This window comes from Penicillium griseofulvum (genome assembly GCF_001561935.1).
Source record: "Penicillium griseofulvum strain PG3 chromosome Unknown contig_95, whole genome shotgun sequence".
Lineage (NCBI taxonomy): Eukaryota > Fungi > Ascomycota > Eurotiomycetes > Eurotiales > Aspergillaceae > Penicillium > Penicillium griseofulvum.
This window is the reverse complement of record NW_024467454.1, coordinates 850,912-877,465: the sequence shown is the minus strand read 5'-3', so window position 1 is coordinate 877,465 and position 26,554 is coordinate 850,912. Positions and strand designations below refer to the sequence as shown.

The window sequence follows — 26,554 nt, the reverse complement described above, 5'->3', positions numbered from 1 at the left end:
ATTCCATAATTTTTGGGTCAAACATCAAAACATATCTAACCATGTGACTTTACTTGCGCTCACTTCTACATCTTCTTGAACTATCTGGATATCGCAATCCATAGATGTCATCGAATATTGTATCTCGATCAAGATGCCTGCGAGCTTCTTTAGTCTACCCGCCGAACTCCGCAACGAGATATACATGTATCTCCTAGTGCGCAGACGGCCTATTATTGATCTCTGGTACGGATATCGTGGCCTAACACCCAGTCTCCTCTCCACGAACACGAAAATCCTACAGGAGGCTAGAACACTACTCTATGGTGATCATGGATGGATACTCAACGTGATAGTGCCGACAGAGAACTGGGTCAGTGACTACGTCTTTCCCAATCAGAGCTACAGCTATGAGAACTGCGACGATGAGGACTACTACTATGATGACTACGGATATGGGGTCTACAGAGAACTACGACGATGAAAATTACTGATGACTGGGTGACCCTAACTACAGACAATGATAGCGAGTTCTAGAGAAGGAGGGCGGATTAAGCATCCGAAGGTGAGCAGCCATTTCCAGAAAGTGCTACGTCCAAAGCTATATATCCAACAATGGCCCGAACCATCCAGCTATCTGGCCCATCGCACTTCGAGACTGCAGCTACATTTTTCCTTGAGTACTCATATCTAATTTGAACCAAGACTGATGATCGTATTCGATCCACGGTGGAATAAAGCTGTGATGTCCATAATCATATAATTTCGACGGAAACACTAGATCTGCTTCCAACACCAACACGATCCATCTACACAATTTCAAGGATAGCTAGCCGTATACTCTGACTATTCTTGTGAATTCTTTTAAAAAGTTAGACATACTATTTTCGACTCTCACTGGAATCGTAAGGCGAGATCGAAATTGACAGTGGCAACTCCAACATCTGTGTTTCAACCACAACAAGACATATATATCTTAAACAAAATCCTACTCTATTCGGACTCGGCGAATTCCACAAGCGGTGTTCCACTTTTGCATTGATCCTGCAAGGTACATGATAGTCAGTTCTTGAAACTTTGTAGTGTCCAGCTTTGTGTTCCGGTGAGAGAAACACTCAAACCTGAACAGAAAAGACGGCATGAGGGAAAGGCGCATGACTTACTCCTTGTTTATGCACAACCCGCGCGATGGTCCCTTGCTGTGGGCTGCGAATCACCGTCTCCATCTTCATGCTCTCGATAACAACCAACGGCTGGTCCTTCTCCACCACATCTCCCGCCTGCACCTCCACCCGCAGAACTTTACATGGCATTGGGGCCAGAACACTGTTTGTCACATCCTTCAGTCCCAACGCCTTCTCCATCCACTTAGCCCGAGGCATCGTGAGCCGGTATTGGCTCCCACGCTGGAACGCGATAATAGTATCCTCGTCTTGAACCACTGTTGTGTCTAACCGGGTGTGTGCGAAAAAGGATGTGACGATGTGCGACGCCGGATCCATGCGACTCACCACCTGCTCGAAGACTTGTCCGCCGACTTCTACGTTGAATGTGTCATCTGCTGTCTGCTGCACACGAACACTGAACGTGGAGCTGTCGCTAGACCCCGAGCCGGTAGTCTCGGTAAATGATAGCTGTCGCTCTTGGTAACTGGGAGTGAACCCGACCGTTGAGCCAGCAACCCCTGCCGAGGATCGTGTTTTGGAGACGCTGTCGCGATGGATACAGGCCAATGCGGCCTGCGCTAGCACCTCTTTGTCAATAGTCTTCGCGGCGAAGAGCTCTTCGCGGTGTTTCTCAATGTAGCCGGTTTCGACCTCACCAGCGATGAAATCCGGGCTCTTGCAGATGGATTTCAGGAATTCAATGTTAGTCACGGGCCCTGCAACTTCATACTCTTCCAAAGCAGCAGCTAGCTTGCGGAGAGCCTCCTCACGATTTGCACCACGCACAATAAGCTTGGAGATCATGGGATCATAGTGGGCTGAGACATCATCTCCTTCCACAAATCCTGCATCAATGCGGATGTCCTCCGAAGTGGCAGGAGTCCGCACATGGAGCAGACGCCCTGAGTCAGGGATGAACCCCTGCTCTGGATTTTCGGCGTAGATTCGGGCCTCAATGCCATGGCCACTCTGGGCAATACGCTCTTCCACTTCCTCTTGGGTAAGGGGCAGCTTGGCTCCCTCAGCCACCAAAATCTGCCAGTGGACAAGATCCTGTCCTGTGACCATTTCGGTCACAGGATGTTCAACCTGGAGGCGTGTGTTCATCTCCATAAAGTAGAAATCCCCAGAATCATTGTCAAAAATGAACTCCACTGTACCAGCACCTTCATAGCCAACGGCCTCTGCAGCCGCCCGTGCCTTTGCCCAGAGGTCCTTTCTAGTTGCATCAGGGAGATGAGGCGCTGGAGATTCCTCTAGAACCTTCTGGTGTCTCCGCTGAATACTGCAGTCTCGCTCTCCTAGAGCAACGGAGTTACCATGCTTATCTGCAAATACCTGAACTTCGATGTGTCGCGGTGTGGTGATATACTTCTCCACCAGTACATTGTCATCACCGAATGAGTTCATGGCCTCTGACTTGGCCGACTCAAGCTGAGCTTGAAACACGGCTTTGGAGTTGGCAATACGCATGCCCTTTCCGCCACCTCCTTTGACGGCTTTGATAAGCACTGGGTATGTAATCTGGTCTGCCTGCTCCTCGAGGAAGGCAGGGTCTTGGTTTTGTCCGTGGTAACCTGGGACGCATGGCACACCAGCAGCTGTCATGATCTCTTTGGAACGACTAAAATGGCACATCTGGTAAGCGCAGTGATCATTCTAATGGCACAATGAACATACCTCTTATCGCCCATATCCTCAATAGCCTTATACGGCGGACCAATGAAGACCAGCCCAGCCTCGGTACATTTTTGAGCAAATGCAGAGTTCTCACTCAGCTGCGTATCAGGCTATAAGTTAGTATCTCAACTGAAATCTTAATAGACATAACCAACTTACGAAGCCGTAACCAGGGTGTATAGCTTGACACCCTTCTTTTTTCGCAATCTCAATAATTCTATCACCATCGAGGTACGCCGACACCGATCCCAAATTAAAGGCGAATGGGGAGCTCAGAGCATGTTGAGCTCGGCTATCCGGGTCGGTGTAGAGCGTTGTTACGCGGATCCCACGCTCCGCGGCAGTGCGTCCAACTCGTCTAGCATGTAGTTAGCACCATCAATTCCACTTAACTCAATTCCAACATACAAAGCAATTTCTCCCCGATTGGCTATAAGAATTGAGTCCAACGGTTTAGTTGTATTTGATGTGTTAGTGGCCGATGATACAGCTCGCGATGTTCTGCGGGCCGCGGTCGGGGTTAAGCGGGGGGTAATGCGGAGAAGTGATGAGAGGGTCATGACGGTGGGAGAACAGCCTTCTCAGCTGCAATGAGGTCTTTGTAGAGAGTAATTTGAATCACAGTGTAAGCATAATCGAGATATTTCAAAGGGATAAAGTAAAGAATGGGAAATATTCAAGGGTTTGGAGAAGCTCTTGTTGAGCCGACGCAAAGCGAGATGCGGGGAAAGCCGAGAAGTTTACATAATCAGCCGCTTTGGGAGATGTTTGGTCACGAGGTCTTTCAGCCGATGTCCAAAATCCTCTATGTCTGCCGAAAGGGGAGACGGAATTTGATCTTCAAGTTGTCCTTTGACTCGAATCAGAAGTACTTGAGGAGCTAGCTCCATGCGTACTTGAAAAGCACAATAGAGACCCGAGTATGTGTTTCAACAACATTTGGAGCATCAAAAACTGATTGCCTCTCAAAGGTGGCGCCGTTGATTTCGAGTCTTAGATTTACGGAAGAAGTGGAAGCGGGGTCCATTATTATGTGGAGTGTGAGCCCTAGAAATATTTGCATAGGAAAGTAATTCAAGCACAAATGTTGGGGGTGTCTAGAAGGAGATAGTGCAACTTTTCTTACGATCTAGGGAGATTTACCTAGACTGAAAGACTTCAAATGTCTAACACGAATTTTAGCAATGAGGAGGTATTAGAATCGATATAAGATATATAGGGCTTTGGGAGACATTCAAATTAAATACAATTACGCTGGGCTGAAGATCTTTTGAGCAACAAGTTTGATCGGATGATAATCTTAGAACCTGGGAGGTTCTTGTACTGAGCTTAGCTTCGAGTGTATTACCAAGTGTATTGAATCAATATGTTGTGAAGCTGTTTCAATTTCATAAGAAATCTGTAACGGTTACCATACCTTGAGCTTAGTGTGCTCGAGTTCGTAGCGTGCACATCAGCGGGGGCTTGTCCCATAACGTATAAGATTTTTGATCGTTCCATGCCTGACTTTCTTCACATAACTCCAAGTCAAACTTCCAAAGTACTCGCGCAAGGATAAGGCGCATCTCATTGTAGGCAAGGTTTTTCCCAAGGCAGTTTCGCGGGCCAAAAGAGAATGGCTGCACAACGTCTCGGTTGTCGTGATAAAATGGAGAGGAAGAATCATTTTTGGCCTCTGGAAACCAGCGATCGGGAATGAAACGCCCTGGTTCGTAAAAGTTTATCGAGGACCAGTAGGCGGCGCTTTGATGGACAGCGACTTTTGTCTATTATCTGTTAGCTTAGTGCTTGGAATGAAAGTTCAGCAGCTCACATTCGGGGCTATTCTATAGCCAGAAACTTCTATTGGGGTGGAGGGGGTGAACCGCTGCAACCCAGTGGGGACAGGAGGATACATTCTGAAAGCTTCGTTGATGCAAGCGTTCATGTAGGGAAGACTGGCAGTAACGTTGTTGAAAGTTATATCTGCCTCAGACAGCATGACTGACCGAACTTCATTGGTGACCTTCTCCAAAACTTCAGGGGTTTTCAGCAGCCAAAAAGTCAACCCTGAAAGTAATGTCGCGGTAGTTTCACTTCCAGCAATAATGAGAATACGGGCATTTGCCACTAGCTCTTCATCGTTAAGCCCATCTTCTCCCCCGCGATGGCGCAGCATAGACTCCATGAAATCGGCCTGACCACGGGTTTTCTGTCTTTGCAAACGCTTTTGCGCGGTAGCTCTGCTATGGTCCAGCTGTTTAGTTTGAGAATCCATCAACTCCTTCGGTATGAAGGGCGCCAAAGCTTTGTAAACTAGCGGATATGCGTCCTCAAGTTTGACGAAACCTAGTAGTCGTATCGAGTTGAAGATTGCCAACACCCAATGATGATACTGTGACGAGTCCAAGCCGCCAAATGATTCACCAAACGCAAGGTCACCGATAAGGTCAAAGGCGGTTAGATTATACCATTTCACCAAATCAACGGGCATTTGAGACTCTGCTGCATCACATAGCCTTTCGGTGAGTTTGTTTAAATATTCAAGTATTACAGGCCCCTGAGTCTGTAGCCCTTGGGCCGAGAATGCGGGTGACAAGGCCTTTCGATAACGTGCGTGATTGGCATCGTCAGCGCCGACGATATCCATTGGGTTGCTCACTGAAGATCTCACTTTAGACAACTGTTTGTGGCCGTGACCATATATATCTTTCCAAGCCTGGGCAGTGATGAAGGAGACCTCGTCTGGTCCAAAACGGACAGCCTCCCCGTATTTATCATGAAAGGTCCGAAGGTCAGCATCCAGCCTTCCCCCCAAGTCAGAGAGATAGCGTATGATGGGGAAGGCAATCCATAATTTGGGCCCTGGAATGTGATGGAGAGGGTGCAGGAATATGGCCCAGACAGCGGAGATCGCAGTGTAGAGCAGATAAAGAGTTACAGCGAGAACAACAGCGGTGAACATGTCAAACGTTGTGCAAGGAGAGAAAAGATCTGGAAATGTGCAAGAAGGCTATATACTAGCTCTGTTATATAAATCAGGTTTTATTTGACTCGTCGTCATAAAGAAATGCATAACACATGATATTTCTGTGCCGATCTTAATGCACTTGGGCGAGGATTAGCCAAAGATTGTACAACATAAGTCATGGCCAAACAGAAATGAAAAACCACTGACCAGGGCTCATTGCCACGGTTCGTCAGCCTGTACAACATACCTTCTGGGCAACTTCTGGCGCACACGGTACTGGTGGGACAAAGGCGAGGTCATCGGCCCAACAAGGAAGAACCGGTTAACTTGATTCTACTTAGCTATAACTTGTTTGTAGATCCCTTTTTCCCGGCACTTATTGACTACGCCAAAAGCCGCAAAGCTGCAGAATCGCAGAATCGAACCGTCCTAGACTACAATTAGTGTGAGTTTTGGAGCGAGTTCTAGAAACTATCTTCGCTACGCTCAGCTAACAATGTGATTAAGGGTCAAGTGCAGGTCCTGTTTTCGATTTAAGGTTCCACTTTGGGGGTAGGTCACGCGACTCTACCCCTATAGTAACCTTTTATAAAATACATCCGGAAGAAGACAGAAGATAATTCTTGTGAGTTTCATTTTAGAAGATACAAAGAGGGGTAGATCTATCTCTTGCCCACTAGGGTTATAGAATGATATCAAACTCACAGCTCACACTTTGATAAGAACAGCAAGCGTTCAAAAGTGGGCATGCGATCCTATAATATGCAACTCCGGTGATATACCCGGACAGACCTTCCTGGATAGGAATGGCTTATCTGAGATGTATCGCACTGCCTAGGTGAGTCAATCCAAGCAGAGTACTTTGTAACTATAACTCTGGTTGCACCAACTTCTAAATAATATATTTGGGCATCAAATATGTTCTTCTTGCTCCTAGAACTCCAGCTGTTAATTTGAGAGCCATCGGCAATTACCTTCTTACTCTGGCTATATATTATGCCCATGATGAATCTTTTCATCCTATTGAAGCAATATCTCGCGGACGCTTCCCAGAAGACCATAAAGGAGGAGGTATTTGATCCAAGAGTACGTGAATCAATCTAGACAAATTTCAACGCTTAAACAAAGCTCCACTTCTAAGATTTCATCCAACAGGTGCACCTTAGCTACAATCCGCCTTCAAAGAAATTCACAGTGCAAGACTTGCTTCTAAATCAGAGTCCAACCGCATCGCCTATTGCAGGGACAGTACCATTTCCATTATTGTCAGCCGAAGGTGTCAGAGCCTACCGAAAGGCTTTATTCCAAAAGAATGTTATAGACAAATGTGCCAGTTCCCCATTTCCAGGGACTTTGGTGCTTCGTGATGCGGCGAAACAGTCAAGTTTTATCAATGACTTTTGGACACACCGTGAGACAATGAACATTGTTTCCGAGGCAGTCGGTGTACCTCTGGAGGTGGTGATGCCAACAGAAATAGGACACACTAACATTCAAGTTGAAGGCACTACAATCGCAGAAATGGCCAACAATCTAAAAGTTGAGCCGTCTGTGGAAAAGGTCGAGTTGAGTCCCGAAGATCGAGCATACGACCCTTTGAAAGATGCCAGTGCTATCATTCCGTGGCAGTAAGCTCATCCCCTAGCAACCTTGGACGTACTACGAGCAATACTAACTGGCCCTAAGTTATGACTCATATCCTTACGTTTGTGTACTGATGCTGAGCGATACTGAGGGTATGATTGGAGGCGAGACATATATCAAAAAGGGAGACGGGGAGGTACAGAAAGTAGGAACCTATTTTACTGAAATTAAAATACCCTCGCTAACTAAGCCCTAAGGTTGAAGGCCCCAGAATTGGTTATGCTGTCATGCTCCAAGGCGGCGAAGTCTGTCATCTGGCAGCCCGGGCAAAAGGTGTGAAGGAGCGGATATCGACCATCACTTCATATCGTTCTACATTGCCAAATATGTATGACTCCAGCTATACTACCAACGTCCGTCCTTATGCGGATACAACCTCTCTCTATCCTGAATGGACACAATACCGTTTGCGAAAATTGAGAGATGAACTTACATATTATCTCGACAAGACGGAGAAAGAAGATGATTCTGCACAGGAAAGAAACAGCGTACAAGCTCTTATAGACTAGCAGATTGATTATCTACGACGAACATCTCGACAGATGGTTGATCCTGAGTTTACTCAGCGAATTTTGAGGAAATATGGCAGACCGTCATACTATGATGCTCCTACAATTTGGGAGGCTGTTCAATCCCTGCCAGAATTCGACAGACTTGCGTCAGCTGCGGATAAAGAACAACGTTGGCAGCCGGAAAGTGTTTATTGGACAGATCTCCTGAGCTCTAATGAAACAATTCGTTTAGGGAGACCTCTTCAGAGTGTTCTTGGAACCAGTGTGTGGCAGAATACGAGGAAATACTACATGGGGGATGAACTTCTCCGACAAGGGCTTAATGAGGTTTTCTTGGATTGGTTAGGATATTCAGGTATCTGGGAACTTTACTGCAACATGTTTAAAGAAATTGAGTAATGCCGCTTTTCGAATCGCACGAAGATATTCCTGAACAACACCGGCCTCGCATCGAACTTCAAAACAGAACTCAGCTGCATGATGATTGTCTATCTATATTACTATGTATAGGCAGTATACTATCTACAGCACAGCATACAAGTAGAAATGATAATAATAAACTTAATTGTGTTTCACCAGACAATCCAGAAGAGAGGTGCCATGCCCTCCCCTGAACCATCCAGCAACAACTATCTAAAATCCTTTCGGTAGGTCCCTAGACAATCCAGAAGAGAGGTGCCATGCCCTCCCCTGAACCATCTAGCGACAACTATCCAAGCCTTTGGGTCCCTAGACATCCCGAAAGAGAGGTGCCATGCCCTCCCTGGGAGTGTCCAGCAACGCCTTCCATACCAATAATTGAGATTCACACATTGAAGTCCAGTTGACTCGATAACCATTCCTCAAACATCAATTCGAGGCCTCGTTAAAACCAGCTGGAAGAAAACCCTATGGGATAAAGACAGCCAGCTGGAAAGAGTACCTCGTACATAATCCAATTCCCCAAGGTTTGTTTTTGCCCTGAATTTCCTCCGTTTTCTTGTTTTGCTAGTCCTTCTTTCTTCTGCTTTCTTTTTTTCTTTCTTTTTCTCTTTTTTCCCTTGTTTCCCTTGTTTTTCTTTTTTTGTGATTCGTTTGTTTTTTCTTGGGTCGATTTTATGGGACTTAAGTCCTTTTGGTGGCCTGGGTTGCCATTCTAATTTGGTATGGTGGGATGGCAACCCCTGCCGGCTTTCTTCCTCGATGGGACCTGAGTCCCTTAGATGGCGTGGGTTGCCATGCCGCCAAACGAGTTTACTGAGATCGGTTGGACGGGACTTGGGTATTTTGTCCGGTGGCATAGCAACCCCTGCCTGCTTTCTTTTTCGTTCAATGGGACTTAAGTCCTTTGGTGGCCTGAGTTGCCATGCTATTTGGTATGGTGGCATGGCAACCCTTGCCTGCTTTCTTCAATCGGTTTGATGGGACCTGAGTCCCCGGGATGGCCTGGGTTGCCATGCCTATTTTGTCCGGCGGCATGACAACCCCGGCTTACTTTCTTCTTCGTTCAATGGGACCTGAGTCCCCTGGGCAGCCTGGGTTGCTACGCCGCCAAACGACTTTATTGAAATCGGTTGGATGGGACGTGGGTATCTTGTCCGGCGGCATAGCAACCCCGGCCTGCTTTCTTCTTCGGGTCGGTTCCATAAAATTGAGTCCTCCAGGTGACATGGGTTGCCATGCCTGTGTTCTTCTTCAGGTTGGTTCGATAGGACTTGAGTCCTGGGTGGCATGGCAACCCCTGCCTGCTTTCCTCTTCGGGTCGGTGCAGTAAAATTTGAGTCCTCCGAGTTGCGTGGGTTACCATGCCTATCTTCTTCTTCAGGCCCCAATTCGACGGACAGTTGAACCTTCCTCTTTAGTGCTCATCGGGTGACATGGCAACCCACGCTCATTTTCTTCATCAGATCTGACCGGCTTCATCCCCAAGAGACCTTCCGCATTTTCAGACGGCAGTGTCGAGCCGCCCATATTTTTAAGAGATTGCTTTGAGTTGGTACGAATTGAGGCCTCGTTAAAACCGGCCAGGAGAAAAACCCGCGTGGGGAAAGCTTCTCGGCCGGAAAGAGTGCCTCTAGTGGTTGTGTGTTGTAGTCACATTTTGGTATCACAGACACTGTAGTGAATGTCCAACCGGGAAAAAACCACATGGGAAAAGTTCCCGATTGAACGTGAAATTGCTCACCAAGATGTTCAACATGGTTGAACGTCCAGCCGGCAGGAAACCCTGTGGGAAAAACCGCCGGTCTGGATGGGATGAGAGAGAGACTTAGACAGTGATCCAATCCCACACCATGCCCGCCTCAGCCCGAAAGTCCCGAGATGTTCATTCAAACATTGAAGTCTTAAAACATGGAAGTAGGTATCGGTCAACAGGGGATTCTAGACGCTGAGCTATCAGCCCGAATGAAGACCACAGGCGCCGCAGTCTTCATCCAGTGCATGAAACCCAGGTATCAAGAACGCGGATGCTCGGTGTTTGAATAGAGACCCGGGCCCTGGATCTCTTCCCAAACACCGAGCAAGAAGAGATTATGAGAGTCTAAGTTTTCAGCCATCAGCAAAGACCACAGGCGCCGCAGTCTTTACCGAGGACATCAAACCCAGATATTGCAAATTGCGGATTCTCAGCACTTGAGTAAAGGCTAGGGCCCCTCGCCCCTACCCAAGCACCAAGGTGATGAAGTTTACGAGTTCAAAATTCAAAGCATACAGGTAATTCCTTCCAAAAGACTTTGGTGGGTTTGTTAAATTCAATCCTCTTCGACAGATGGGAGTCCCAATGGGGACGAGGCATTGAGGGGCGTCTGGGGCACATGGTGTGGGATGGTTGTAGAAGGAAAGAAAAGAAGAAGAGGGCAAGAGAACAGGAGGGATATATATAACTTAGGATGACGCAAACCTCGATAGCGTCCGACATCCAGTTAAGTAATCCATGTATGTTCTATGAGATGAAGTGGTTGTATAGTTTAAATGTCCGGTGCCAGATGAAGGAATTATGTACTGTAAAAGGCATAGTCCTTTGGACTCACTTGATGACTAGAACATTCGAAGAATATCAGCTGGCCATTTGTTGTACCAGAAGTAGAAAGTAGATGAAGTTATTTGAAGCCCGAATCCTAAATGTTTCATGCATTTTGGAAATGAGTGTTGGCCGCTGCTCTATACAGAACAGAACGGAAAGCGAAGTCAAATGTATACGAGACTAATCATCTCATGAACAAACCCAAAGGCAATGTTTTTAAAAAAAGAGATTTAGAGAATTAGGACAATATCGAACTGAAGAACTGCATTGATACCTTGTTTCTCAGGCCTCAAGCCACTATTCTTCTTAGACAGTGTCTATTGTACATCCATTAGGTGTAACCTGACCCCTATTAGTAGAATAACAATTTTCTTTTCTGTCTAGTCTATATTATGATCATTAAAATCATAGCATAACAAAGACGAGCTCATATGGTAAATGCAATGTAGATCTAGTTATCTAGAGAAACGCCAAGGCTTATGTTAGCAAGATTGCAGGTATCTTCTTCAATGCACGATCAGTCCGATCTTCACTCTGTCACGTCAGCCGTGCATCCTTGTTTTGCGCTGTACATACCCTTGCTTGACTTACTTTCGTTCAAGGCTTATCGTTCATTTAAGCAAACGTCTCCTCGAAATACTCGCCACTCGATCTCTTTCAACTTTTTTTCCCTTAGTATCCACTCCAAGATGTCCGACGACGATGAGTACTATGAGTTCGAGGATGAATACATGTATGAGGATTTAGTCCCTGACATGGTCGTAAGTCAACTCCTCGTGGTTTCATCTAGACCAACTCGCGCCATCGGTTCTGCACGGGAAAACAACACCAATTCAGACTCTAACCAAAACTTTGCTTGTCCAGGACGATCTCGCCGCTTCCTCATATTACGAAGCTGCCCTATATGAAGATCCAGGGATTGATGTCGAAGACTATTTCAGCGACTGGGACTATTATTCAGACGATTATCACGACGATGACGCAACCGTTGAACAAAGCGCAGAGAGGAAAAAAAGAACCGAGATCGCTGCGACAGCACCACGACGAACGAAGGCATCTTCCCGAGCAAAGAGCCACATCACCAGAGTCCCACCGACGAAATCCCCTTTGGTGCCGGATATCGCCTCATTCCAGGGCGTGGTGTGGAAAACGCCCGCGCTGGACCGGGACCAGGATGTCGCTATTTTGTATGAGCCGGACACAGGCGAGAAGGTTGCGCTCCTAGAGAACTGGCGGGAGGTGTTCAAATTCGCCCAGCCAGCGCTAGATAAATCACGCCTAAAAAGGCGACACGTTGCCGAGTCCAAACCCGTCGACTCGCCGCTGGCTGACGATGAAATGGTCGCCGATGACGGTACCGACGACGAGGCAGATAGCTCGGACGAGATGTCTGATGTTATCTCATGTGATACTTCGGGTGTTGATGCTGGGGATACTGGGGATGCCTCAAACACAACCCCGGACCCGGATCCGGACTCTTTCCGCTCGCTGAAACTATCTTCACCGCCGAAGGTCGTGATTCCGTTGAAGAGAGGGTGGAAGCGGAAGACTCTTGAACAGAAGGATGACACGGATGAGGATACGGTGTCGCCTCGCCCGAAGAGGGTGCAGGTGCGGAAAGGCGGCGCTGACAAGGCTACAAAACGTGCGGCACCACCGGTGCGCAGATCGACTAGGCAGAAGAAGTAGTTTGTTGGTTGATAAAGGGCCATTTATGACATGTACAACGACTAAAATGAATCTGCATACACTCTGCAAAGAGATGATATTTTCCCAAATGAAATAATTTTATGTATCGTTCTGCTATATTGCTTAAGCGTACTCCTTGTTGAATGCGCGGCCAATGACCATCCTACGGATCTCGCTTGTACCGGCACCAATCTCATACAGTTTCGCGTCACGGAGGAGGCGTCCAGCGGGAATCTCGTTGATGTACCCGCTTCCTCCCATGAGCTGAATAGCATCAAGAGTGCATTCAGTCGCGCGTTCAGCGGCGTAGAGGATTGCACCAGCGCAGTCGTGAGTGCGGACGGTCATCGCGCCAGGCTCCATGGCGGCATTATCTACCTGCCGTGCAGTAGCGTAGGTGTACGCGCGCGAGGCAGCCAGCTTAGTGTACATGTCCGCAAGCTTGCCCTGGACAAGCTGGTTGTGGGCGATCGGTGTACCAAATTGCTTGCGCACGTGCGTGTAAGGAAGGACGAGGTCAAGTGCGGCTTGCATGATTCTAAGGAGAGTTAGAATGTGGTAGGTGTTATGGTATGGATGGCTCACCCTAGTGGTCCTGCACTCAGAACAAGTCGCTCCAAGTCCAGACCCTCCATCAATACGCGGACGCCGCGGTTCACCTCACCCAAGAGATTCTCCCGGGGAACAAAAACATCCTCAAAGATAAGCTCGCCTGTGTTAGAGCCACGCATACCCAGTTTGTCCAGCTTACGTGCGCACGAGAAGCCCTTAAAGCTCTTTTCAACTATGAACGCTGTGATACCTTTGGAACCTAGTTCAGGTTCTGTCTTCGCGTACACAACAATGTAATCGGCATCGGGGCCCTAAGAAAGTGTAAGCAGCGAGTTCGGAAATTTCAATCCCATATATATCACCAAACCGACTTACATTGGTAATCCACATCTTGGTTCCATTCAAGAGCCAGCCTCCATCAACTTCCTTTGCTGTGGTCTTCATGCTGACTACATCGGAGCCAGCTGAATGTTCCGACATTGCAAGAGCACCAACCTTCTCGCCTGATAGGAGACCGGGAAGAATGCGCTCTTTTTGTTCCGTCGAGCCATTGAGGGAGAGCTGGTTAACGCAGAGCTGGGAGTGGGCGGCATAAGAGAGACCAATGCTTCCTTTTTATCCAGAATCAAGGTCAGATCGATCATTCCACTAAAGATACACAGGAAAACCTACCAGATGCTCGGCTAATCTCTTCCATCACCACGCAATGTGCCTGGTAGCCCATTCCCAAGCCACCGTACTCCTCGTTTGCTGTGACACCAAGGAACCTTTATATCTGTTAGTATGGGTGCTGTAACCCACTTCGTCCTTTTAAAGAGTCAACCACTTGGGAACCCATACCCAGCATCGCCCATTTTCTTCCACATTTCCGCTGGGAACTCATTCTGTTCATCTGTCCGTGCAGCAACATCGGCTGGGATCTCCCGTCCTACAGAGAGGTTAGAAAATGCGGCCTCGGCACGAGAACGGGTAATTTACTTGTGAAATCTTGCACACGCTCTCGTAGCTCTAGAAGCTCATCCTCGGACGGAGGTGTGAACCCCGTCGGGTGCTTTGTTGAGATGGAGCGGAAACATGGTGTGAATGCGGGGATGCGGTTCAGCCGAACCGCGCGCGTCGATGTGCGAAGCAGAGAGGGGAGGGTTCGAGAGGCCATGATTGTATGAGAGAATTGATGTAGAATGCAAAATCCGGGGGGGTATTGTATTTGAGGAAGTGGACCTTTTAAATATGTGTGCAGGGGGCGGTAGTCCTCGGCGCGCAATCAAGGACGGACTTATATGCTGTACAACGAGGTTCCCACCTTAGAACATGCAAAACATGCAGATCTTTCACATTTTTGAATTTCTGATTGATACTACAATATATCTATAGGCCAATTGATTCATATATTCTCTGCTTTTTCTGTCTTAGCAATTGTCCAACTCATTTTGGTCTTTCTTGCCATTCTCATGGGGATGATGATGGGCCTCGGGTAGAAGCGGCAATCATCGCACCTCCGCATTTGGGGAAACCCCAGCTTTGTCCCTCGCTTCTCTTCTGCCACTGTGAATACAAGTTTAAATACTTCGGGAGACTCATAATATACCCATCACTCTACATTTTCGCTTGAGCTATATTCTACAATCTTCGCCTCAGAACCAGTTACATACTCCACACTCTTCCCCGCAATGCGTGCCCCGTCCCCGCTCGTCCTTCGGAGCTGGGGCTCACGACTCGGACCGCGCAAATGTCTACCAAGCTCATTTTGCCAGTCCACAAAGATTACACGGCCAGCGTATAGAACAGTAGCAAGTTATACACACCCTCACCATGCCTCAGCCCTCTCCGTCCTCCCAACAGCAGTGGATACCTCCTCACAGGAGTACCGCGAAAACACCGAACAAATGCAAGAACTCCTAGATCGGATGAGCAGCCTACACACATCAATTGCACGTGGAGGAAACGATAAAGCGCGTGAGAAACACATCGCCCGCGGCAAAATGCTCCCAAGAGACCGGATCTCCGCTCTAGTTGATCCAGGCACCTCCTTCCTGGAGCTATCAGCACTCGCAGGACACGGGGTGTACGAAGGCGAGGATGTTCCAGCTGGTGGTATCATCACCGGAATTGGGATGGTTGAGGGTGTGAACTGCATGATTGTTGCCAATGATAGCACCGTCAAGGGCGGCACCTACTACCCCATCACAGTGAAGAAGCACCTCCGCGCACAGGCGATTGCGCAAGAGAACCGCCTCCCATGTATCTACCTCGTTGACTCTGGTGGTGCGAACCTTCCTCATCAGGCAGATGTGTTCCCAGACCGTGATCACTTCGGCCGCATTTTCTTCAACCAGGCCCGCATGAGCTCCCTCGGGATCCCACAAATTTCCGTTGTCATGGGTCCCTGCACAGCAGGCGGTGCATATGTGCCTGCTATGAGTGACGAGACCATCATCGTCGAGAACCAGGGTACTATCTTCCTGGCAGGCCCGCCTCTCGTCAAGGCCGCAACAGGCGAGGAGGTATCCGCCGAGGACCTAGGTGGCGGCCAGCTCCATTCGAGCATTTCCGGTGTCACCGACTACCTGGCTGTCGACGATGCGCACGCTCTTGTACTTGCTCGTCGTTCCATCTCAAACCTTAACTACCCTACCACCACAACTCCCCTCCAGCTGGAGAACGGTAATGGGAATTCACTTGTCGTGAAAGAACCGTTGTACGACCCCAATGAGCTAAATGGAATCGTTGGCACAAATTTGCGCCGTCAGATCCCCGTTCACGAGGTCATCGCGCGCATTGTCGATGGAAGTGAATTCGCCGAGTTTAAGCGCGACTATGGCTCGACCCTGGTAACGGGCTTTGCTCGCATCCACGGCCATCGTGTCGGTATAGTTGCTAACAATGGAATTTTGTTCTCCGAGTCCTCGCTCAAGGGAGCGCACTTCATTGAGCTCTGTGCTCAACGACGAATCCCTCTTGTCTTCTTGCAGAATATCTCCGGCTTCATGGTTGGCGCTGATGCTGAGAAGGGCGGCATCGCGAAGAACGGCGCTAAACTTGTTACTGCTGTTGCGTGTGCCGATGTCCCCAAGTTCACTGTTGTATTTGGGTCCAGTGCTGGTGCTGGTAATTACGGGATGTGGTAAGTTTTATCTTTGGTCTCTCTCTAGTTCATTTCTAACATTGCTTTTAGTGGTCGTGCCTACTCGCCCCGTCTTCTTTTCATGTGGCCCAATGCTAAGATTGGAGTTATGGGCTCTGAGCAACTCTCTGCCGTTATGGAGGCTGTTGGACGCACCGCTGATCCGGCTTTGAAAGACCGCATTGACCGTGAATCTGAAGCGACTTTTTCGTCAGCCCGTTTGTGGGATGATGGTATCATCCCGCCGTCTCAGACAAGGAAAATGCTAGGGTTGGGTCTAGCAGCTGCGCTCAGTGGCAAGGCTGAGCCGGATGTGCAAACCAGATTTGGCGTGTTCCGAATGTAGATTGCCACCAGGTTGGAATAAGGTATGCAGATTTTCATTCAGGATAATTCCGAGAAAACATAGAATGGAAGACGAATGTTCATGTGCCATTAACTTGATGTGACATGTATCAAATGTAGCCTATACTGCCCCTCCATACTATCGTTCTTCACTTTGTAGTCTAGTGGACCTTTGGAACTGTACAGTACGGTCCAACAATGAGCTCAAAGTAAATGGCTTGTATTGCAAATGACATCGGGTACTATAAATCACGCCTATGTGTTTATGGCAACGGGTTCCACCACGTATCCAACATTCAAGGGATCTAGCGCAAGCCTATCAACCGAATGATAATAGCAACAGGACCAAAAGAAAAGAAAGCACTTTTTCTCCATCTCGGGAAAGTAATCGTTTTAGAGTCCAGATCAACCAAACCTCAAATAGTCAAATGTAAAACAAGAGGAAGACACCAATTGTGTACAACCCAAAAGAAAAGATACAAATCGGTAGCAGTGAAGCATGGTTCTATAGGGAGAAGAGGCGCAGACATATCGGCAACATATATAGAAAGAACATCAGTCATACATGGCATGTCAAGATGCATAGCAGCGTCGGCAGGGCATAGGTCGCAGAGGGTCGTATCGCATGAAAATGAAACAAACGAGGGCACTCATTCAGAGAAATGGCCCCCTCGAATTGTTGAATCAAAGGATGACACACGGCCCACGACGATGTTTCGGGCGGCGATTATCTCTCTTGCGGTCATGGCGATTTGGACCCTCGCGCTTGCGGTTGGGATCACCGCTGTTTCTTGACCCCTCGGAGTCTTTGCGGATGATCTGTCGGCACAGGTCGACGAAGACTTCGTTGACATTTGCACGGCGGCGAGCAGATGTCTCGTAGTATGGGGCGTTACCCCATTTCTGGGATAGAGCGAAGGCGCGGGCGCGTGGTACGGCTCGGTCTTCTTCCAAATCAGATTTATTGCCCACGATCACGATTGGGACGTTTTCGTCGTCTTTGATTCGGATAATTTGCTCGCGTAGCTCGGAGAGTTCGTTTAGGGAGGACGTGCTGGTGATGGAGAAGACGAGGAGGAAGCCTTGGCCTTGCTTCATGTAGAGCTCTCTGCGGAGAGCGTTGTCAGTACAGTGTGCGTTTCTCGGGGTCGGGCCGCGGCATTGATCGTGATGGATTGCCTATATTTACCTCATTGCAGCTTGTGGGTTGTTAGCTTTGGTTTCACGAGTAGATATCTTGTTTTGGGGGATCCTTACTGAACTGTTCTGTTCCTGCCGTGTCGAGACTTCGAAATTTTAGCATCATGCCATACCTCAACCACCGAATTACTCACATCTCCAGTATACATTGGCGACCCTGTCAATCTTGGTTAACATCCGAGCAATTTCCAGCGCATTGTAGACAACTTACGTCTACCTCAATCTGTTTCCGGTATGAATCCTCGATCGTTGGGTCGTAACTTTCGATCCAAACATTTTGAACGAATTGAGCTGGATGGTGATTGTTGATCAGCTTGAGGACTCAGGGCCGAGCTAGGAAGGGAACGAACCTGTTAAGCAACTTTTTCCGACACCTCCTGTTATCGCGGGAATGCCTGCGGTCAGCCTGTGACCTATGGGAATATCTCAGGAGAGGTTCGTACCAGCACCCAAAACAACAATGTGGTATTCGCGTCTGAAGGGAATTAGAACTCGATCTTGGGAGTGCTGGTTGTAAACTCACTGTGTCCGCATTGAGAAAAGTGTGTAATAGTCGGGAATAGGAAAACGAAACCGTGTGGATCGTTCCACGTGGTATATATGACGATCTCAAATAAATTGGCCCAAGTTAAATGCTGAAGATGGAAGAGCTTAGAAGGGCGGCGGAGAATGCGGTTTACATGGCCCGCCTTTTCGGTGCACGGGATATGGAGATTCGAGGATCCACTGAAGACTATCAGCCCATATAAGATATTAAGAACGGTCCTGCATAAGTTTTTTTTTTTCTCAAAGAGGGGAGAGAAGTAGTTAGCCTAATTGTGAGGGCTTGGTTCCTGAATTTCATTCTCTTTTTAGCCTGACCCAATCACATCATATTCCGAGATCATCTCTGGCGGTCAGCCACTTGTTAAGTGTATGCCTTCTCGGCAAATGTTTGTCTTTTTTTTTTTTCTTTCCCCCCTTTTTTTTGGGTTTCAATTGCTCCCAAGGTTTCTTTACCTTGTAATTGACAGCCTATCAATATGTGTCACGTGACTATGTGATGTTATCAAGACGATGAAACACAATCAAGTCACTTGTGTTTGAAGATGTTTAGCATTTTTGTTTTGAAATTGATACCTCAGGTCAAAGAGAAAATAAGTGCCGTACTTCTATGAAGTGTTCCATAATTGGTCAATGTTGATAGGCGGGACCTCGGGAGATGCATCACAAAGACCCGAACGGACCAACTGCTGCAGGGGAGGCCCACAAAGGAACCCTCCCCGGTTTCATGATGGAAAGAAAAGAATTATTCGAAACAACAGGCCGGGCATGATATACATATTTACCTGGCAAACCAGTCTTGATAATTTTGGAAAGCCGCGTACGTCATGCGTAGGATGTTATGATTACGGAGTCCGTATACCTCGGGAGATTTATGCATGAGGAAAGCAGACTAGCTCACTCTGATACACTCAACTTCATTATGTTCCATTTGAGATCTGTTTCAAGTCACCTATGTCCTCTAGGGCTAGTATTTCTAAAGCTTAAAACTCGCCTACATGCTAGGATCATATGTTTGCCTTGGCCCCTCAGTTAGGCACTCCAGCAGATAGTTATTTTTCTTTAAAGACACAAGTGACCAAATATGCATAGCCTTCAAGGCTGGATCTTCTGATGCAAGGTATCTACTGATAATGAGAGTATATCAAACCAATAACAATTTACTTGGTGCAGCTTCACATGGCACCTGCAGTGAACGAATACGTCATGCTCATCACGTGATACACACAAGCTAGCCTCTGGCTTCTTGCCGCCAACACAACCGGTCGCATTCTCACCATCCCTCGCTCCATTGTCATCCTAATAGCTCTTTGACTTGTTTTCCCACAAACGATACCCTTTAGAAGCAAAAATGGCCTCTTTCCAGGAGCGTGCCCAGCACTCTATTGCTCAGCTCGACAAGGAGGTACGTTTCCAGCCATTGTGTGTGTTTCGCTGGGGCCTCAGGTCTAGCCCTCGCCTGAAGGCTACAATGCTCCTAAGCGCCAGCGACCACAGCAGGACAGACTGCAATGGCATTCTTTGATGCCCTGCTGGGCACTTTACTATGCTATCTATCGCTGTGATTTTGAGCTGACATCCGTCATTTTGTAGCTCTCCAAGTACCCTGTCCTTGCCAACCTTGAGCGTCAGACCAATGTCCCCAAGGTCTATGTCATCCTCGGCCTTGTCGGAGTCTACTTCTTCCTGGTCTTCTTTAACATTGCTGGCGAGTTCCTCGTCAACTTTGCCGGTTTCCTGGTTCCCGGTTACTACTCCCTTCAGGCGCTTTTCACCTCAAGCACCAAGGACGACACTCAGGTAAGGATTTTTTTTTGTAATCATTTCCCTTTCCATACGCAAATCGCTAACTTCTCTTTTTCACTCTCGTAGTGGCTCACAGTAAGTTCACCTGATTCTATCACCTGGTTGTCGCAATCGGGCGGATATATGAAATCACCGCCGATTCGGGGTTATCATACACCTTCCACGTGACATCTTTCCCGCTTGCACACGACCAATAATTCTAACATATGACTTGATAGTACTGGGTTGTCTTCGCTTTCCTGACTGTCATTGAAAGCGCCATCAGCGCCGCTTACTGGTTCCGTATGTGCCCACAAGATGCCTATCTTCCCACTATTTTGCTAACTGATCCCAGCCTTCTACTACATCTTCAAGTTCGTCCTGATCATGTGGATGGCTCTTCCCCAGACCAGGTATGTTACTATCCCAGCAAGTTGAGGCCGATGACTGACTTTCTTTTCACAGCGGTGCCCAGGTTGTCTTCCACTCCTTCCTCCAGCCCGTGCTTGGCCGTTTCTTCTCCACCAGCGGTACTTCCTCCAACCTCCGCGCCCAGGCCGAGGCTGCGAGCAAGCCCCACTCCACCTAAACGGGTGTAGTCTCACCCCTCAACCGAGAATCGCATGGACAATAAAAGCTCCGTGGAACCTACTTGGACGCAGGTCGCGGATCCGATTCTCTGTGCCTTGCGGGCACTAAGCACGAAGTGATGTGGTTGGCTCAAAGCTTCGTTGCTATGATTAAATAGGAGCAGTTCAATAGCTGGGACATGAAATAGAGAGGGCCCGAGAAATGTTGCGACGGGTCTGGGGTTGGATATTCGCTGAATATGAGAATGTTTTATCTTGGTTTTTGCCACTTTGTCACTCTCGAGTGGATTAGTTGTGTAGTTCATAATACATTGTGAATGTGGATGCAACTATCTCCAGATGTTCGAGCTCCATATCATCTCCATGATCTTCGGGGTGTTGCGCTGTGCGCCGCGTGCGTCCCACGAGAACCGCACGGGATGTTTGGGCCAATCTACAGGTTCAGGAGTATACTGGGATGGTCTGCTAGTTGCGTTGCCACTTATTTTATGTGTATGGATCTTGCCCCCAAATCATCCCCGAAACCACCGGTCTATGCTATTTCATACCTCATACATGTCATATCATCAGCATCACCTGAGCACTCCCATGACCCCATGGCCTCCTCAAAACACCTTGCGCAACTGTCCAGCGAATACATCCTCTGATAATGCCCACACATCTCAATAAACTTCAACAAAATAGTTCTTCTCAATATGCGCCTTGCAGCCATTCTTCGCATACCAGATCAAGCATGCAAGAACCTGGCCAAACCGTATGCCTCGGCATGAATATCAACACGGCCAGCATCCCCGGGCCAGATTCGTATTAGACTCCTTGGGATGTCATATACGGGCGGACCGAGCGCGAGGCGCGAGCCCCGTGGGAGGAAAGCCAGCTAGCCAGTGCTAACAAAGATACCCCCCACCACCCTTATCCGACGAGGATTTCAACGCTTCTAGTAGATTCTGGATCTCCTCAGCAAGCAACTTAGAATCATTGCACTTGCGCGCCGTGTCAAAATCAATCAAAATAGCCCTCGAGTCACGAATCATGAAGTTGAACCGATTCACATCACCATGCTTAATCCCTAAAGCATGTAACCGAGTAAGAGTCTGTTGGCAAATATCAAGATTCCGAAGCCCAGCATGTCGTGCATTGGCAATACGCTCCACCAAGAAACCAATAACACGACCATCTTCAGTGAGATGTCCCAGGAACCGGGGACCAATCTCATAACCCTCAATCAACTTGTAGGCAGCAGTCTCGCCCTCCATATATCCAATTTCCCAATCAAAGCGAGCAAACTTGACGACGACAAGTTCCTCAAATTGGGGACATTTAACTTCGTAGACGCCTGTTCGGAGTCGCCTAGCCTCTCTCAGGTCCAGATAATCAACAAAGGTGTTATGCCATGTATTCGTAACTCCAGGAAATGAGGTTCGAGCGGCGCGCGCAAAGTATGGTTCGCCGGTTTCTGGGTGTTTGGTCACTAATCCGTCGTTCCAATCACCTGTAGGAAGATCCGGGAGAATCGAGGCTAGAGATGGACCGAAGCACATATCCTCCGTGCTCCAGATGCCTTGGACAATGGTTATATACCTGACTGACCCATTGATCAGAAGTCGGAAATAACTCTCGTTGTCTTCGTCGGCTTCTGCCTGGAGCAATGTGATGCTTCTTTGGTTCTGCATTAGGATGTTGGCGCATTGCATGGAGGGGTGAGTATATTCGCGGCTAAGTATTGGGTGTTGTGGGATCAAATGTAATATCATTGGCTCAGTCATACCATTTTGCTTACAGCATGCAGGCTTGTATGCAGGAGGGACCTTCGGTTGAATTTGCTTTCAGAAATACTTCAAGACAGATACAATGATGATCTGGTTGAGACATTGTACACCGATATCACACGCCTTTATGGTCCATGATGCCTCGTTAGGACTCAATAGATGGCCTGGGATAGGATATTCGTATTGATGTTTGTAATAATTGAGTATAAAAAAAATCCGTATGTACTTACGCCGCATTGTAAACCTAACCAGCCTATCCCTCTCATGAATCCAAAAAAATAAACACCTAAACACTGAACTCCGTACGGCCATCGCTTGGAAGCACAAGCACAGCACATGAGGTTTTCGTAGGCTCATAGTAATGGCCCTTTTTATAATATCTGACATAGTTCGTAAATCATATCGGGTCGATCGGCCGCAGCCATATTCCAAGGGAAGTAAAAGCAATGTGTCCGGTTGGTTGAACAATAATCGGAGTGGGAACATATCAAACTTGACAATTCTGGGCGTATCATCCAGGATCTTATAGTCAAGCCGCATAGCTCAGTAGAGCCCGATGCGATTTCCCCAGCCGTCAGCACGAGGGTTGACGACAATCCGATAGGGGAACGGGTTGGAATCGCTAGTGGTGATGGGCGGAATATGATCTTTATCTCGATTGACAACGCTCAAGATTTTTAAAGCTGCCTTTTGCAGCATATTCCCCATTGCCTTGCGCACCTTGGCTCGTTCTATAATCAAATTAGCTCTGGATAAAGGGACCCGCAAACTGTACATACCGGACTCAGTGCGCGGTGTCGCGATCGTCACATCAAGTGTCCAAATCTCCCAGCACACCTCTTCCTCGCCTTTCCCTGTCAGTCCGCCAAACCAGTGTCCGGAACGACGTCGTTTCTTCTCGTAGAACTCGACTGCGATCCGCCCTCGCACACCTCCGCCACCACCAACAATTTGGCCATCCTGCCCGCCGGCTGCGGAGGACAGGTGCTGTCGGACCAGAGCAGATATGCGCGATTCAATCAGGGTCTCTAGGTCTGCATCGTTTATAGCAGGGAGTGTGAAGTCGAGCACGTCAAAGGTGACCGGCCGGATAGAAGGGAAGTAACGGTGGAAGAAAATGAGGTTCAGGACACCTGGCAAGAAAAATCAGCACTAAGAACATGCTTCAAATATCCTTAGACCACGGCTAACCCTTCAGTACATCTCGCACATGGGTGGTGTCTGCGAAGATCTCCAGGAAGTACTCCGGAGGGGTTTTGCGGGGCTCCATCCCCGCCATGACGCAGCTCGCAACCAAGCGGGATGGGTGAGAGTGCAATGTCCAACGGTTCCTGTGGAGGAGAAAGTATTATCGTAAACACAGAATAGAGAGACTGTTCGCAAGAAAAGTTATTCGCATCGAGGGGTGTAAGGTTGAGGGATGACTCTAAGTCTATGGCAAGGGGGGGCGGGCCTATATCGGAAGCCGGCTGAAGCTTATCGCTTATCATCGAAGTCGGGGGAAACCAGTTTGAATGAAAGAGAACATATAGATTTCATGAACGGAGTGTCCGGAGTATGCGGAGTATTCAAGAGAAACGAGAAGATAATCTTAGAAAGATACAGGGATCAGCGGGCTGTTGCGGGAAAGCCACACTGAATCCGGGAGCTCTAGTGGGACCAGTTGATATAATTATTGGATGATTTCGAGAAATGAGAAGCTATTCAAAATTTCTATATGTAGCCACAATATGTAGGTACTTTAGGTACTTAAAGCCTCTGTGGTGCTTTATAGGTTCGGTTCACTGCATGAGGGCGAGCTCTAGCCGAGGCCTGAAATTGGCGATCAGCGCCCGAAGCCTCTCTTCCCCATCTATCGAACCATCCATCTCCCGGATCTATCATGATTTGAAATTGCATTTCATTTTGACTTCTTCTGAGAGAAGCACCAAACACAAATATGATCGGTGCGACAAGGCGCTGGTTCCAGCGCAATCGCAAGGGTCTTGCAATCGGGGCTGGGGTGATAGGAGCTGGCTACTTGGCCGGACAATATGTACTATCCAAGATATCCGAGGCACGGGAGCGTATGAGCAGCGATCGGATTGCTCGCGAAAAGTCAGTTTCCCCGTGTTTTTGATGACTTTCTATCCCTCCGCTAGCAAGCACGCGAGCTTGTAACGCGTGCAACCCCAACCAGACTACCCCGAACCGGAATCACTGACCCGTGGCAATAGTCTACGCCGACGATTCGAACAAAACCAAACCGACTGCACATATACTGTCCTCGCCTTATTGCCAACCGCCGCAGAGAATATTATCGATGCTCTCCCTGTTGAGGAATTGACCAAGGAGCTGCAGCAGAAGCGAGCAGAGAGATTAGCTCGGCTCAATGCAGGGGAGGCAACTGGGTCAGATCTGAGCTCAATATCTCCGAGTCTACCGGACGATGATCGAAGGAGCCTCTCCAGTTTCCAAAGTGAGGGATATGTGCACGCAAGCCAGGTTGGAGACACTTCTCTGAACTCAGATGAACCACCTCGGCCCAAACGGAACAAGACACAGCTCTGGAATGAGGTGAAGATTACTTGTGAGTCTTTATTCGGCTATTTCCATAATAATTCCACGTCTCTCGGTAACTAACATTCTCTAGCTGTCACTCGGTCTTTTACTATGGTCTATACTCTCTCCTTGCTCACCGTCTTCACTCACATCCAACTTAATCTGCTCGGCCGTCGGAACTACCTATCCAGCGTGATCTCCCTTGCTACGCCACCCGCCAACAGCTCAACAATCAGTCTGGAAGACCATGATGATGAACTCACTCAAACATTGGGCGATGACTTCGAGACCAACCGACGTTACCTCGCCTTCAGTTGGTGGCTGCTTCACCGCGGGTGGAAAGACCTGATGGGGAGGGTGCAAACTGCCGTAGAGGATGTATTTGGACCTTTGAATCCACGTGAGGATATCAGTCTGGCCAAGCTCTCTGAGTTGACCTTGCAAGTCCGAAAGAAGGTGGAAGGCAGCACTGAGGACGAGCGACGGTCTCAAAAGTGGCTTTCTTGCTTGCTTCCCCCGGCAGAGGAAGAGGAATATGTCCTACGCGAGTCGGGTGTGGAAGGCGTAGCTGACCCGACCTCTTCCCAGACCGCGTCAAAGCTCCGACACCTCCTAGATGAGACAGCAGATTTGATCGACTCTCCCTCTTTCTCCCTCGTCCTCACACTTCTTAACAACGAGGGATTCTCAACCCTTATTGATCAAAGATGTGCTGCTGACGCATTCAAGGCGCCCACCTCCGCACCGGAGACCGCCCTGCAGTCTTTTGATTCAATTGCCACTGTTGTGCCCCTTGCTGATAACGCCGAGCGCAAGACGAAGCTTGCCAATCTCCTAGCTGTCATGACTCGCCAGGCACATGTGATTGGCAATGGTGCCCACCCACCAAACGAGTATCTGGTCGCCATGGACCAGAATGTGCGTGAACTCGAGGCCTTCTCCGCCGTGGTCTATAGTTCGAACTTTGACCTGGAGCTTCTTGGTGCCAAGAACAACCAAGTACCAACCAGGGAGACGGATCTCGTCGATAACGAAACTACTTCAACATCTTTCTCCCAAGTGATTGTTGAGAAGGAAGTTGGAGCTGATATAACGAAGGAGATGATTGAGCCACAACCAAGCAGTTCCATGCTCAAGGAACCATCGTTTACTGAGCCTGAGCCTTTGGCGGACTCGGCCTTCGAAGAGGCTTGGGGCAAGGCCACGGATGATGGGAACACCTCAACAGAAGAAATCCAGCCAGCACACTGAGGCAATGGAGAGACATTGAACTTTAATGGCGATTCATTTGATTCTCTCTACATCCTTATACCTTTCTTTTTTTAAGCACATCGCTCTGGATTTTCTATCTCCGCATACATTATCTCGATAGAATTGAGTTACTGTAATGATATATGCCAATTCAGTTGTTCCTCTTATATCTTCCCATTGCATGTTTTTGCTATGACGAATTAGACATTAACGAGCGGGTCATGAACGCG

General features: G+C 48.2%; 12 protein-coding genes across 12 annotated transcripts; 6 read left to right on the top strand and 6 right to left on the bottom strand.

Annotated features, from left to right (window-relative positions):
* Positions 1-133: 133 nt before the first annotated feature.
* On the top strand, positions 134-463 carry PGRI_058460 (uncharacterized protein; the record flags this gene model as incomplete). The annotated part of the gene is made up of 1 exon (XM_040793559.1): positions 134-463. The coding sequence occupies one exon, from the start codon at positions 134-136 to the stop codon at positions 461-463; it is 330 nt and encodes a 109-aa protein (XP_040648414.1).
* A 509-nt stretch (positions 464-972) lies between these two features.
* On the bottom strand, positions 973-3,385 carry PGRI_058450 (acetyl/propionyl/methylcrotonyl-CoA carboxylase subunit alpha; the record flags this gene model as incomplete). Its single annotated transcript, XM_040793558.1, has 5 exons — positions 973-1,023; positions 1,143-2,769; positions 2,826-2,935; positions 2,985-3,183; positions 3,234-3,385. 5 exons carry the CDS (start codon positions 3,383-3,385, stop codon positions 973-975), a joined length of 2,139 nt encoding a protein of 712 aa, XP_040648413.1.
* Positions 3,386-4,249: 864 nt separating this feature from the next.
* PGRI_058440 (cytochrome P450) lies at positions 4,250-5,769 on the bottom strand (the record flags this gene model as incomplete). The annotated part of the gene is made up of 2 exons (XM_040793557.1): positions 4,250-4,591; positions 4,639-5,769. 2 exons carry the CDS (start codon positions 5,767-5,769, stop codon positions 4,250-4,252), a joined length of 1,473 nt encoding a protein of 490 aa, XP_040648412.1.
* Positions 5,770-6,777: 1,008 nt separating this feature from the next.
* Positions 6,778-7,928, top strand: PGRI_058430 (uncharacterized protein; the record flags this gene model as incomplete). Its single annotated transcript, XM_040793556.1, has 4 exons — positions 6,778-6,861; positions 6,931-7,403; positions 7,462-7,555; positions 7,617-7,928. 4 exons carry the CDS (start codon positions 6,778-6,780, stop codon positions 7,926-7,928), a joined length of 963 nt encoding a protein of 320 aa, XP_040648411.1.
* Positions 7,929-11,624: 3,696 nt separating this feature from the next.
* Positions 11,625-12,624, top strand: PGRI_058420 (uncharacterized protein; the record flags this gene model as incomplete). The annotated part of the gene is made up of 2 exons (XM_040793555.1): positions 11,625-11,696; positions 11,800-12,624. The coding sequence occupies 2 exons, from the start codon at positions 11,625-11,627 to the stop codon at positions 12,622-12,624; spliced, it is 897 nt and encodes a 298-aa protein (XP_040648410.1).
* Positions 12,625-12,747: 123 nt separating this feature from the next.
* PGRI_058410 (isovaleryl-CoA dehydrogenase) lies at positions 12,748-14,332 on the bottom strand (the record flags this gene model as incomplete). Its single annotated transcript, XM_040793554.1, has 6 exons — positions 12,748-13,162; positions 13,210-13,487; positions 13,552-13,787; positions 13,849-13,943; positions 14,017-14,104; positions 14,155-14,332. The coding sequence occupies 6 exons, from the start codon at positions 14,330-14,332 to the stop codon at positions 12,748-12,750; spliced, it is 1,290 nt and encodes a 429-aa protein (XP_040648409.1).
* Positions 14,333-14,846: 514 nt separating this feature from the next.
* Positions 14,847-16,646, top strand: PGRI_058400 (putative 3-methylcrotonyl-CoA carboxylase, beta subunit (MccB); the record flags this gene model as incomplete). Its single annotated transcript, XM_040793553.1, has 2 exons — positions 14,847-16,300; positions 16,352-16,646. The coding sequence occupies 2 exons, from the start codon at positions 14,847-14,849 to the stop codon at positions 16,644-16,646; spliced, it is 1,749 nt and encodes a 582-aa protein (XP_040648408.1).
* A 683-nt stretch (positions 16,647-17,329) lies between these two features.
* Positions 17,330-18,379, bottom strand: PGRI_058390 (uncharacterized protein; the record flags this gene model as incomplete). The annotated part of the gene is made up of 7 exons (XM_040793552.1): positions 17,330-17,753; positions 17,835-17,844; positions 17,903-17,931; positions 17,980-18,002; positions 18,057-18,136; positions 18,289-18,320; positions 18,369-18,379. 7 exons carry the CDS (start codon positions 18,377-18,379, stop codon positions 17,330-17,332), a joined length of 609 nt encoding a protein of 202 aa, XP_040648407.1.
* A 1,360-nt stretch (positions 18,380-19,739) lies between these two features.
* yop1 (putative membrane biogenesis protein (Yop1)) lies at positions 19,740-20,762 on the top strand (the record flags this gene model as incomplete). The annotated part of the gene is made up of 5 exons (XM_040793551.1): positions 19,740-19,793; positions 19,982-20,188; positions 20,413-20,476; positions 20,529-20,586; positions 20,639-20,762. The coding sequence occupies 5 exons, from the start codon at positions 19,740-19,742 to the stop codon at positions 20,760-20,762; spliced, it is 507 nt and encodes a 168-aa protein (XP_040648406.1).
* An 888-nt stretch (positions 20,763-21,650) lies between these two features.
* On the bottom strand, positions 21,651-22,436 carry PGRI_058370 (uncharacterized protein; the record flags this gene model as incomplete). Its single annotated transcript, XM_040793550.1, has 1 exon — positions 21,651-22,436. One exon carries the CDS (start codon positions 22,434-22,436, stop codon positions 21,651-21,653), a length of 786 nt encoding a protein of 261 aa, XP_040648405.1.
* A 639-nt stretch (positions 22,437-23,075) lies between these two features.
* Positions 23,076-23,811, bottom strand: PGRI_058360 (autophagy-related protein 101; the record flags this gene model as incomplete). Its single annotated transcript, XM_040793549.1, has 3 exons — positions 23,076-23,263; positions 23,312-23,665; positions 23,724-23,811. The coding sequence occupies 3 exons, from the start codon at positions 23,809-23,811 to the stop codon at positions 23,076-23,078; spliced, it is 630 nt and encodes a 209-aa protein (XP_040648404.1).
* A 660-nt stretch (positions 23,812-24,471) lies between these two features.
* On the top strand, positions 24,472-26,324 carry PGRI_058350 (peroxisomal biogenesis factor 3; the record flags this gene model as incomplete). The annotated part of the gene is made up of 3 exons (XM_040793548.1): positions 24,472-24,629; positions 24,749-25,101; positions 25,165-26,324. The coding sequence occupies 3 exons, from the start codon at positions 24,472-24,474 to the stop codon at positions 26,322-26,324; spliced, it is 1,671 nt and encodes a 556-aa protein (XP_040648403.1).
* Between the last annotated feature and the right edge of the window lie 230 nt (positions 26,325-26,554).